The following is a 13,390-nucleotide window of genomic DNA, read 5'->3' on the forward strand; positions in this document are numbered from 1 at the left end:
AGCTGCTACAGATTTCTCTGTAGTGACTGAATGAAGGCAGAATACCTTTATTGAGGAAAAAACCCTCTCATTAAACTACTAACAGTAACTAATACTACCTTCCCAATAAACAATTAACAGTTCTTGAAACACAATTATCATTTAACTTGACCTGACAGGCCACGTGTTGATGCAGTAAATGAATTGTAGTCTTCTTACATAAATACTTGTGCATGTGAATAGCTATGAACACACTGAGTATTTGCAAACTTCATGCAATATAAATTCCGTCTCCAGACCTTGTAAGTAAATAACAAGCTTTTTTTTCCTAGATTAAATAAGCACTTGGCAGGAAAAATAGAAAACTTAAGTAGCCACAGAAATGCTGAGAAGTACTTTGAAAGTCAATGTGGAAGAGATTAGAACTCTGCACTCCTGTGCATTAACAAGAGTTTGTTCCGTTTTTGTTATGCCTGGTGACCTAATTTGGAAAGGATGCAGTTAGGAAAATCATCACATGTCGATAAGGACCAGTAAACTGTTTTTATTTACATGACAGAACTTACACTGTGGTGCTGGAGGCTGTAGTTGATATCCAGTTAGCTGACACCATCCCACTGGATACAGGTCTGGGGACTCGCAATCCACCCACTGATCATATTCATCTTCCCACCCATCAAAGTGTATCCTCAACAGACGATGGATAATGCGAGTTACTGTGGCCACACATACCAGGCGAGGTTCCATCAGATCAACAGCCTCCAGTTTCATTCCAACATGAAACCCATGGTTTGGAACTTCCTGGAAAAGTAAGCACGTTGACAAGTCGAACATCAACAAACATGCTATATCAGTAAAGCATACTCACAAAGCAAATATCTTTTATGAAGTTTCATGTAGCCCTGTATTTAACATTTCAGAGATATTCAAGCTTAATATACTCAAATGGTTCCTATTTCTAAAGAGTCCCTGGTGCCTTAGTTTTCCACAATTCTACTCAAAGAACTGGGTCAATCCCATGGAGTATGCAGACAAATCTAAAGAAAATACTAACTGCAATTCAAATACACATGCATAATATTTATTACCTTATTGAAGAGCTTTACAGGTGCTGCTATTGAGTCAGTTTCCCTGAGGTAGTCAAACCACTTGAAAGGGAGTTTTGCATACCCTGTGAATTTTAAACAACATTTTCATACATCAACTGCAAACTTCATGTATTGAAACATCAACAAGAACAGTATATTGGCACTGTGTTATGGCTAAAAAGACAACAAAGAAGCAAAATATTAACATCAGAAACTTCCACTCTCTTAGCTTTCGTCTAAGGGACAAGACAGTCAACCGGACACTGCCCGTTTGCAACAAAGATGAGTGAACTTCTAGATAATACAGAAAGTGTCATTTGATGTTAAGATTAATCATTCACACTTGAAGCTTTCTGTCCACGTAGATCCTTGATCTCTACAATGCCCCACACAAATGACCCAGAACAGATCATGTAATTAAGCACATCCAGTGTCTTTCCTGTGGGGAAAGAGCTCCACTATTGAAAAATTTTATGCGTTAGGAACAGACTTGTAAGAACATGTAGAGATATTTTAAAACTTAAATAATAAGGTTAAAGATAGCAAGAATAGGATAAATTACAGGATTTTTTTTCCAATCTTAAAAGCTATTGTAAAGGTAAGAAAATTTATTTTATATTCAGCTTTTGTTTGTCTAATGAATATGCCTAAAAGATGTAGGACTTTTTTGTTTGGTTGGTTTTTTGTTTGTTTGCAACTCCTACAGCTGCTTAGACTCGCAATCCTCAAATTCTAACTCCTAGAGCAACAACACCTTGAAAGATTTCTTTGTGATAGCATCCAATGTTGGACATTCTGAACAATCACGGTGCATTGGGTATAGCATGGGGAGAGAGCTATGGGAAATGTTTTCATCTCATTTGTGTGTGTGTAGAGAGCTCCCACTGAGTCACAGCTCAGTACTGAATGGTCAGACTCAACAGGTAGCTGCCACTCACAGCTCAAAATACAATCTCAGCCTTAGAAGAATCTAAGCATCTTCAGCTTCTGCTGATTTCAGCAAGGGATCAAGATGTTTGGAAGGAATGAGCTTACAAACAAGAAGTCCAGTGACTTCATAGCAACTCATTTAAGTTATCCACACTGCTAATTGTAATTTGAAAAAGGGTGTTCACATCAGGTATGTGGTATCTGCGTGAACAGATGTAGCTGGATAGCTAGCAATTGTTAAGGGTAGTAATATACCACTTTTTGTGTACTAATACTTGCCTCATTTATGTACAGTTCCTCTGGCTAGACCAACATATTTGTATACGAGTCCTTTAATTTACTTTTCACCACACAGAGACATGCGCATGTGGTCTTTGTTAAAGTAGTCAGATTTAAGAAACTGTCCCTTTTCTAGCTCATAATGTGGAGAGTGGAATATACGTCATAAGAACTAAGAAACTTTAACCACTTCGATCCTATTAAATCAGTAACAAAATGTTTAAGTATGTTAATGCACATTATGGCCTATATTTTACTCCTAACTCCTCGTTCAAATGACATTTAGATTAATGCATGTGTGATTTTAAATCGTCTCTCAGAGGACGATACAGGACTGTTGTGGAAAACTGCAATAAAAGGGAAAAAATACATGTAGGTAAAAAGCTGCCATAATACAAAAAAAATAGTATGATAAAGGTGTTAATAATACAATTTGCACACTGTGTAAATAATGTTTGAAGAGTAAAAAGGAGGTCATCATAAAAGGGAATGTTTTCTATTCTGTATCATTTAATGCATTTATTTCTAAATTAGCTGATATTGATACACACACTTTTTCCCCATGCAACAATGATTATTATTGCAAGAGACTCCTCATTTTTTGAGGAGTGATCATGCCCATGAATTCCTATGCAATAAATTCACTAAATGAGCTGACTGTGAAAAATAGTAAATCTGTCTAACTGCAGTTTACAAATACTTAAGGAACCCTTTAGTGTGCAGTAATGAAAATGATATGAAATGATTTTCTTCATGTTGCATTACACTGTCTGTGTAGTTACCTAGAAAATCATTCAATAAATACAAGTAGAAGCCTGCAAAGAGGAAAATGAAGAAAAAAATCCATAAAAATCATCTGCTGTGACACACTTAATTGCAATCCTCTTTATAAATTGCTAGAGCAAGATAATAAAATGGAAAGATGAAGGTAGTAAGGTACTTCTATAGGCACATATGCTAGTGGACAGACAGCTTTTTCCTTACAGTAGGGATTATGAAGCATACAGCTCTAATGGATGCTTCCCTGAAGTTCAAGTTTGTGCATATTCCTAGAAATTTACTGTCATCATCATCAATTAACCTAAGCCTGAGATAATTCAACAATGTTTGTTACTCCTCTGGCAGTCAGGACTTCCCAAGCAATGACATATTACGAACTGTTCAGTGACCAGCATATTTACACTTCCCATTCACTTCATGGCTATACTATTCAAGTGGCTATCCTCAATTTATGACAGCAAAAGCAGATTTTAGTCAGTGATTCATACAGATGTTCAATTTCATTTCTTCTAAATGAAAAGTTTGTTATCTTTAAGATTACTTTGAAGTTACGCTGCTGTATTTGTTTCTGACTTGAGTCCTAAAAAGTGACATGAATTTTGTAGACTGAATTAAGAAACAAAGCATATGGCACATACAATATCACTGAAAAAATATTCAAAGTAAAATGTGGTCAGAATGCTATATGTACCTCTGGGTGGAGTTAGTTCAATCATGTTAATTTCACAGAAACCAACAGGGAAAATAGAAGGGGAAGTGGCATGGTAACAAAACCAATCAGACCCATCTGCTGCTTCTGAGCCATCAATCCCAATCATAAGATAGCCATCTGCTAAAACCTTTGTAAAGAAAAACAAAATTTTACATTAAATACCTTTAACTGTGTGATAAGGCTAGAAAGAAAGCATGCCATGTTTCAAGAGTGAAAAAATAACTGAGTAATAACGAAAATACTTAGAAGAACATTCAATTATAGTATAACGAACAAAAAAAATTCATACCTGTCTCCTCGATGGTGTGTGCTACTGTCAAATGTACCTTTGTTAACTGCAAAGTTATGAGATGAACATTTCCTTTCACTGAGCTCTAGTTTGTTTATTTTTCTGTGAACACTACTTGTACTTTTAAAGCTTTATAATTCAGTTTACTCTAGCCTGTAAGGATATTCTGTACACTATTAATAAAAAAAGATTCAAAATAATTACCACAATCATTGGTAAGGTTATGCTAGGATGCTAAGCTACTTTTTACATTTTTTTTCCCCTTTTAGTACGTATATCACATATATAGGGTCGTTTTCAACTAAGCTAGGAAGAAAAGATCATCCTTGAAGTGTCTTCGTAGACTTCAGAAAGTAAGCAAGATGAGGCTTTTTTTCTTTTCGGAACAGAATTGCAAAATATTTAAGATAGTTAGCAGAAGACTGTCCTGAAAATTAATCTCACAAGCTATTACATCCAAATTAAAGATAAGGCTGAATTTCCAGAGATCAAAAATCAAAAAGTTACATGAGTATATTCTTTTTCATAGTGCTTGCATATAAACAATTAATGGATGCATTCAATAAACAATGAATTTATTCTTTCTTTGTTTCAAACCTGAATAAAGGTAAATGAAAAACGGACTCCTGTCCATCTTCCCAATACATACGTTTGTTTTCTTACCTTTCTAATAGTTGCCACACATATTGCTGAAAGGTTTAAGGGGTCTATAGCTTCCAATTTCATTCCTTCTTTAAACCATTCTCCAGCTGTGTCAACCTCTTTTACCTAAAAAAAAAAAAATATCAGATAACAGCATCAGAAGCTAAGAATCTAATAAGCTTTGACCAATATAAAACCACACACAGTCAAAAGAACAGACTAAAATACTTGTACTGTCACCTCTGTTTATGTTAAGAAGGTCAAATTAGTTAACTGTATGAATAAAAAACACCAGTGATTTTGCTGGGCATATTTCCAGGACTTAAACAGAGTTTCATATCTATTTTTATAAATACCAGGAACTAAAGGTCCTCAATTGACTCTGAGAAAAGACTGCTCTTGCTAGCAAGCTCACCTTCATAAATAAATGTGGGGGTGCATCAAAATGTGCATCCTGTTTCTTTGTAATATCTACAAGGAATAAGAGTACATGTTAATTGGAGGTTTTGTTAGTGGAGCAAGCAAACAGTATGTTTTTTCTGAATATGTAAACTACTAGAATGCAATCACCTTATTAGTGTGGGAGGCCCACAGTTTATGATAAGATCACCCTAAAAAAACTGGGGGACATACTCCACTTTCCTCATTGACTTCTACCTGAAACACCTCTAACACAACCTCATTTATGGAAAAAAAAAAAATCCAATCTTCACAAGACAGCTCAACTACGTCACCAAATTGCTACTAACACATAGACACTTTTGCAAAAAAAAAAAAAAGTTAACCTCTCTGCGCTATGTTATGATAGAAAATTACTTTTATGTAATTACATATAATTTTGTATACAATTATGTCTAATCATTCTATATACATAACTGGTTTTTGCCAGCTGTTGAATCCCTGAAACCCTGCTAGAGACATTATATATAGGAAACAGCACTGTTCTTGATTTCTCTAACTACTCTTATGTATAAACAGTTTCAGTGAAAGTTTAAGTGCTAAAACTGTCCTGAAGGGATGCCTTGTGAATTGTTTTACAGAAATGCTCTTTCAGACAAGGGCCACAGTCACAGCGCAACAGGAAAAGATTCAAAAACAGACTCTTTTTCCATTTAGAAGCCTTAAATATTTCAAATTACAATCACTTTTGTGTTTTAGATAATAAGGGTCTTAACCACATATCATCTATTATACTGTCTTATCTTTCCTTCCCATGGATTTCTAAAACATAAATCTTTCAAAAAAATTATAATCCTTAAACTTGAGAGGGGAAAAAAGAAATGCATCCCATACGATACTTGCTCATGTTGTACTGTATAAGAGACAAACACAAAGAAACTAGTGGAGCAGGACAGCGCAATTCCAGATATCAGCATGAAAAATGAAGTTTACCATGCTTGAATACTGCAGTTCAAGGTTTTCCTTCAGAGACAATTTGTTAACCACTACTTAAGACTGAATCCCTCTAGATATTGATATACTACAACTCAACTAAAACTTATTATGGCTTTTTCAACACTATAGAAAATGCTAGTTATACTTTTAACTGAAACTCTGGAATGACAGTATAATTGCTAAATGTCCCTATACCCCATTATATGTACTTTTAAAGATAACTGCTAAAGCTAGTTTTATTAGCTTTATAACGTGACAGTATTGCTTAAGTCAGGTCTCTCCAAGCCACTAGTGCCCCAAAGACACCTCTGAAGTGCAAAAGGCTTACCAGATCTTTTGAATCTATGTCCTATACTTCGAGACCAACCAATGTGATGAATGAGTGGACTGTACATATGGCACCAGAAGTCATCGGTTTTGTCTTCGCTTTCTTCATATATCAATCTTAACCGTCCCCCAATGACACTCTCTACAACCGCTACCCTTGTTCGACAAAGGTGTGTTTTGTCAACAACTTCTACTCTCATGGAAGTTTTGAACGGATACTGCATACTTTCAGACACCTTAAAATAAGGGGAAAAAAGAAATTCTGTAAAAATGTTTCAGCTTAGTCATCTGTCTTCTACTGTTAAAGCACAGTATCAAAGCATTTTCCATTTAATTCAAGTACTTGTTAATCCACTTGGAGAAGTGACACAAATGATTTCTCTTGTATTTCATTGTCAAAATATAACATTTTCACAAGACTAACTAGAATAGATCCTACAACGGTGTAACTTTTATCAAGTACAGCCCTAACACAGCTCTCACAAAGGTTAAATGAATTTTCTTTTGACTTAATGAAAGTTTGTTCAGTTAGTAACAATGAATAAAATTACCTTGAGTAACAATTTTAACAACACAAACCCCTTTTGCTTTGGCATCTTTAAACACAAAATTAAAATTATTATGCGGCATGAAAAAGAATGTTCAAATATAATTAAAACTGACCACTCACAAACATATTTCATCATATACCAAAAAGAAAGGAACAGAATGGAAATAGATGTTATCCTGCCTCAAGACTTTGCCAACTTAATTTGGCTTCCAACAGAGCCAGTTTTTAAATACAAATGAACAGCTTCAGAAAAAAACGAGGCGGGTGAGGTTATTAGATGCAATGTTAAGACAACAAAAACAATACTTCATATATTCCTACTAAAACCTATGTACCATCTCATAATAATTAATTTAACTTAGAGCATACCATACAGGCAGCTGCCATATGACTTAGACAGGAAATCTAATCTAGAGCAGATGAAAAATATTAAAAGCATCCTTTTTTTTGCATCTAGATACGTGTTATATTAACTAATTTTGCTTAGTTTCTTGTAACAGTGCACAATAAAAATCATTGCTGAATTAGATCAGATTTAATTTTTCTTGTATCACAGGGTAGCTTATTAGCACTTTTTTAATTGGGGTATTTTAAAATTAAAGTAGACTAACTAGTTTTTAAAATAAAATTACTTCTGTTCTGAGGAAACCGTTTTCCAAACAGCATCACATTGACAAGTGTGGAGATAAACGAAGAATAGAGATTCTCAGGAAAACTGTTTCAAGGGAAGAAACTACTTTATCATCTTCACTACAAAAGGAGCTACTGTGCCATTGTAAAATATTTTGGCTCTTCACTCTGTGCTGCAATTTTGTTCACAGTACATCATTGATATTGCATCAGCCTTACCTTCTGAGAAAAGTCAGGAGGAAGTGTTTTGGCACCAGTAAGTCGTTTCACTAGAAAAGCTTTCCAGTTTGTGTATTTGTGTTGGATGGCTGTTGCAAATGAAGGGGACAAAATAAGCCACTGATTTTTAATTGTGTCCATTAGAGACAATGTTATAGTCTGGAATATGTAAAGAAGAAATCCTAGACGACTGTTAAAAAGCCTGAATGAAAATAATGACAAAAACCTCTTTAGAGAATAAATGCTACCCAAGATTAAATGTATGGGTATGTCAGGGCGAAGAATTTAATAACAAAATATGAATATAAATCAGTGCATGTTCACATCACTGATTAGCTAACCGCTTCCACCTTGATCTTAAAAAGTAAGTTGTACCAGAGGGGCTACCACAAGAAACACTTCCAATGCAAGCCAAATCCTTATTTTTCCAACAGATCAAATGATTTATTTCTAACTGTTGAAATCATTGCTATGGTAAAAAAAAAAGAAAAAAGAAAAAAAAAGAAACACTTGGATATCAGAACCATAAGCAAATTTAGTAAGAAAACACTTTGTAATTATAGCAATCAGTGAGGCTACTATTTACATACTTCGAGGAGGGACTAGAGGCTTTCCACTGGTAGCACACCAACCAACCGGGTGGATATCAGACCCACAAACGTTGCACCAGAAGTCAAGGCTTGAATCATTTTCAAAGCCTTCATATCTTAGCAGAGCATTGTAGCCTGAAATAATTATAAAAAAAATCTATTAGTATTTCTTTACCCAGCATAAATTACATTGGATTTTCTAGACTGGAACTTTTTCTAGAACATTATTCTTAAGGCACATTGCTTTATGTTATCAGTGCACTTGAAATAAAATTAAAATTCTTGTACTATAAGCTTTTAGAGATTATCTATAGGGAAATAATTGTTTCTTTACCTGCAGTCTGCGCTTTTTCATATTTTAGATATATAACCCTCATTTTTTAACTTTACTTTTAATCAATAAAAGTGATTTTTTTTTTTTTAACAAGGCTCGTTATCATACAATTGCTTATCCTCTCATCCGGCACTGCTCTTAATGAATTCCAGCAATATAAAAAACAGATGCTCTCAACTCTCTTTGAAGCTACTGTAGAAGTGTGACAGGGGTAATGCTAAAACACATAACCTAGCAATACAGCACTGACACCCTAAGTAGTGTTGATATTCTACTAACCAGGTGACTACTGACTATATTATCAGCTCCCTTCACAGAATTATTTTGAGTATTTCAATAATTTCAAGTAAAATATATTCACCTGCTAATTTTACAATTCCAGCTATCCAGAAGACTTTGGTAGGTAGGCTGCAGTCCGTGTTTGGAACCTCCACTCGTACTCCTTCTGAGATATCACCCCAGCATGTCCCCATAGGTGCCTAACGTTTAAGGTAGGGGGGGAAGCGAACAGTTCACCACTTTATTTACAGCACATGAAAATAACTATTTTTTTTTTTAATCGTATTAGTGTTTTGTGAGTAACTTTCAAATAAAATATCAAAATCAATATACATAAGACAAACATGGTTAGAAAATAATCTATGAAAACCTAATTTGGATATTTATCTAAAGCTTACGTGTTGTTCTGCTACACTACAATTACTGTGTATTTCCTACCACAGCTTTAGGATTCCAAGTTTAAACACCTGTAAAGCATAAGCACGAACTGTATACGCTCAGAGGTCAGCTTTGTTCCATTATGTTTCAACTAGGTGCTACCTACTGATTTTAGTGAGAACAGTATAATTCCCTCTTCAACTCTATTAGCAGAAAATTATGGCACTTTAAATTCATACTTGTGCAACAGACATAAAAATCTTTATATTCTGTAAATCAGTAACGTGCCTGAAAAACGCTTACAAGTTATTTCTTGAATCTATTCTGAAGTTTTATTATGGTGGGTTTTATCACCCATTGGTTCAGATCCTCTCACAGGAACAGGCTTTCATATCATCTGTAAGTAATTATTCTATCAATAAATCAAAAAACCAGAAGGCTGAGTTTAATTTTTTAATGAATGCTAAAGGGAAACACATACGCTGTCCTTTGAGAGCTTAGACTAATGTGTTAATAACAAAGAGAAATAGAAGCTTGATGAATTCCTAAGGAGCCTGGGAAACTGGAAATAAAAACCAACATTTAGTTTGCTCTGTCAGGAAGAATGTTTTGTTGAACAGAGCATCATGAAAGATAGTCAAAGATGGTATAGTAGAGATATAAGAAATGCACAGTGCTAAAGATTTTAAAACCTCAGAAGTTACTCAGCTAAAGTTAACAGTAACAAAATATAAATTGAGTCAGTCTAAGCTAGAGACCACTAAGAACAGGAAGATTCAGATTTTGGCTATTTTAAAACAACAGGTATATCAAATGTAATGTATTCTGAGAAAAGTAAATTCTAATCAGTTCAGACAATGTCCATATACAGGGACAGTTAAAGGAACCCCCTGGTTATATATTGTATTCTAAGGCTGTGTTTCATTTACAAGGTCAAGGTTCTTTGCAAATGTAGAGAACTTCACAGCTCACTGGGAATAGCCTCTAACTTCACAGATTTTTGGCTGTGAGCCACAGGAGAGGAAAACTGGATTAATCCTGCCTGAATGATTGGAAATCACAATACTGGAATTTTGCTGGCAATCAGCAATGGCCAGCTAGTAGCTCTAAAGACTAAAGTTATCTTAAAAGGGGATACCATTCACTTGTAGAAATATTTGAGGCTAGGCATGCAAAACTTCAAACAAGTTTTAACTATTAAAGTTAGTCAGAGCAAATATGCTAATTTCTTATTCTTGAAGCCTGGTCTCTTCATGTTCTGCTATGTCCCATCTACACCAGTCTAGACTGTAGAGCTCTTTTCTGCCATCTGGCAGACAGAAAGAAAACTTGCAAGCTGATGATTTATTTTCATGTACGAAGTATGCAGATGCAGCTTCTTAATCAAGTCCTACTGCATATTCACTATCATCTCTAAATTGACATTTGTAGCTTTTTGAATTGAAATGGGGAAATAAACTTTTCAAATTGCATATTTTAGTAAATCTTGTTGCCTTGTATAGAGATACAGATGATCCAAACAATCAAAAATAGCAGTGCTGAATAACTTCCTAATCCAGCTGCACTACATTAAAATATATTTTACTGCCTGCTCATCTATTCAGTTGATTCAGAGAAAAAAGTATAGAAAAGCACTTCTCCCATCAACTGATAATAGAAATGTCACAAATATTTTATTTCTAGAATGTGGATTGGTATAGAGGGAAATAGCAGAAAGTTAAATTTGTCCTTGTCTGTGAAAATATTGGTTCTGCTAGTTCTCCTACACCAATCCATATGGCTCACCCTTTAGAAGAAGGAAGCCATCCTGTGCAGCATCATTACTGAAAAGCCAGATAACATTACTGTCCTGAAGTGATGGTTTACAGTATACCTAGTATACTGCACACCTTTTCTTTTTTCACCCATAATATTCTGACGGGAGGAAGACTGGATAAACCAGGGCTATAGTAGCCATCTTCCTTATTGTCTTCTCTGTCTTTGTCCAATTAATTAATGTTTGCACAATGCTTTGAAAAATAAAAATCAAAGCACTATATAAGCGTCAAGTTTTATTTATCTGCTGGCTGGAAAGGTAACTCTGAAGTCTGGATTGGCATAGTAAGAACTAGCAGAACCATAATTTACAGGTAAGAACAAATTTACCTTTCAGACTCATGACGAAGAGATCCGCTTCACGTTACTCCCAAACAAGGAAGATCTGCTTCATCGCTTCCTGCTCCGGGAGATGACCTGGGAGGGTTTATCTGTGAGCGGCAGCTGCCTTTTCTGCAAGGTAAGTTGCAATCAGGAAGGTCCTGTTTGACAGGGTTTGAAAGGAATGCCTGAGCGCTCAGTATCCCCACATGCTTAGCTGAACAAAGAGCTCATAGGTTAAATTATTTGCTTCTAAAGGCTTTGGATGGCATCCATATTGCCATGATTTCAGATTTGAAACTGGAATCAGGATTTTAATGTCAGAGATGCTTCAGTTCCTGAAGCATAAGGATACAATGCTGCTACCGTGTGTAAACTGTAACCCCACAAAAGGTAATGCAGAGAAGACAATGTGTACAATGGTTTAAAAGCTAGAAGCAAAGCACTGCCACCTAGTGCAAAATCCTGGAAATGCTCCCAAATAATTCAAATATTTTTTGTTATTGTTGGTGGTTGTTTTTTTTTTTAGTAACAAAAGAAACAAAGAGTAAAAATACTTCAGCTCAGAATTGAATTTAACTGGAATAAAGACTGATAAAATGCATAACTTCAGAAAATGTGTCTCAACAGCAGAGTGGGAAAAGAATAATTACTGTTAACGTACAACTTAATGCACCATTAAGTAGTACTGACACATGATTCAAATCACTATTTGCTTTCAGCTAATAAAAGCAAAAGCATAAAAAAGTAGAAACTTTAAGAAAATAATGAAACCAGAATGCAAGTTACCAATGGAGATAGCAAATAGAGCACACTGTATATTGCTAAATTATAACAAAATACATAGTAAAAATTCAGCAATTATAAAAGAGGCAAGGTGCACAAACTGTAATTCTGGCTCTGCCACAGTCTTCCTATACAAAAAACTAACAAACAAAACAGCTTCTCTGTTTCAGTTTACTGACCTAGAAAGTGGACATTGCAGCAGTATTGCTAGTGAATTTCGTTAGCGTTAGTCAACACTGAAACATCAAGGTGTCTGGAATGAAGGTAACAAGGAAGTGCAAAAGCCACATTAAGGGCATCAAAAAAACCTCTGAAATTAATTCCTCTCATACAGAAAAAGCCATAAAGAGAATTTCAATTATTTTGTTTCTAAAATGTGATAAATTGAAGAGTAAATAAATCCCCACATTAGGCAAGAAAATGGCAAATCTGGGAAAATTACACCAGACCTGAAATACTGAAGTATGCTGGGTTATGAAATGAATAAACAAACAAAAGGGAATAAGACATGGGATTTTGCTTAAGTTTTCTTTAACACTGATCCCAGTGTTCCCTAATAAATATCCAAGCAGATGAACGATCAGGTACACATATCATCTAATAATAAACTTCGGGGAAGATGTGTCATTATTTTACTGTAGTGTCAATTCTACACCTTTATCTTGGACAGGATAAACTTGATATACTCAGTCTTGTGGACACACACAAAATGTGCATGTAATCTATAATATGAATTGTAAACAAACAACAACTAATACACACTTTTACAAATTAAAGAATCTATCACATAGAAAAAATAGCAATGAGCTTTCCAGACAGACAACAGGAATATTTTTTATTTTAATTATCAACAGAGAGAATGGGAGAGAGGGAAGGATCTACCAAGAAGAAGGTACTAATGTGTTTTCTGATTTTGACTGGTTTAAATATGCTTTTCATAGAAAACTACAGTAAGGGTAAATGTAAATCACACTATTCCAAAGCTAAATAACGTCCACCAAAAAAAAAGTTTCCAAATTAGACTGCAGCAGTTGCATTTTACTTCTACAAAAAAAGAAAATGTAGGG

At 34.8% G+C, this 13,390-nt stretch overlaps 1 protein-coding gene across 11 annotated transcripts in view; it reads right to left on the reverse strand.

The window, feature by feature from the left end:
* The window catches only part of MBTD1 (mbt domain containing 1), a 35,338-nt gene that overhangs the window by 10,765 nt on the left and 11,183 nt on the right, over positions 1-13,390 (reverse strand). For 8 of the 11 annotated variants that reach the window (XM_083805243.1, XM_083805238.1, XM_083805237.1 and 5 more), the window contains 9 exons: positions 9,106-9,223; positions 8,411-8,545; positions 7,821-7,909; positions 6,423-6,657; positions 5,115-5,170; positions 4,721-4,825; positions 3,748-3,895; positions 1,068-1,150; positions 546-780 (listed from right to left, as the gene is read on the reverse strand). In XM_083805243.1, the coding sequence (XP_083661369.1) occupies positions 546-780; positions 1,068-1,150; positions 3,748-3,895; positions 4,721-4,825; positions 5,115-5,170; positions 6,423-6,657; positions 7,821-7,909; positions 8,411-8,545; positions 9,106-9,223 (1,204 nt within the window). Of the gene's footprint in view, positions 1-545; positions 781-1,067; positions 1,151-3,747; positions 3,896-4,720; positions 4,826-5,114; positions 5,171-6,422; positions 6,658-7,820; positions 7,910-8,410; positions 8,546-9,105; positions 9,224-11,546; positions 11,676-13,390 lie in introns of those variants that run through there. The other 3 variants (XR_014574003.1, XM_083805235.1, XM_083805236.1) reach the window with 2 other exon arrangements.

This window comes from Anser anser, assembly GCF_964211835.1.
Source record: "Anser anser genome assembly, chromosome: 19".
Taxonomy (NCBI): domain Eukaryota; kingdom Metazoa; phylum Chordata; class Aves; order Anseriformes; family Anatidae; genus Anser; species Anser anser.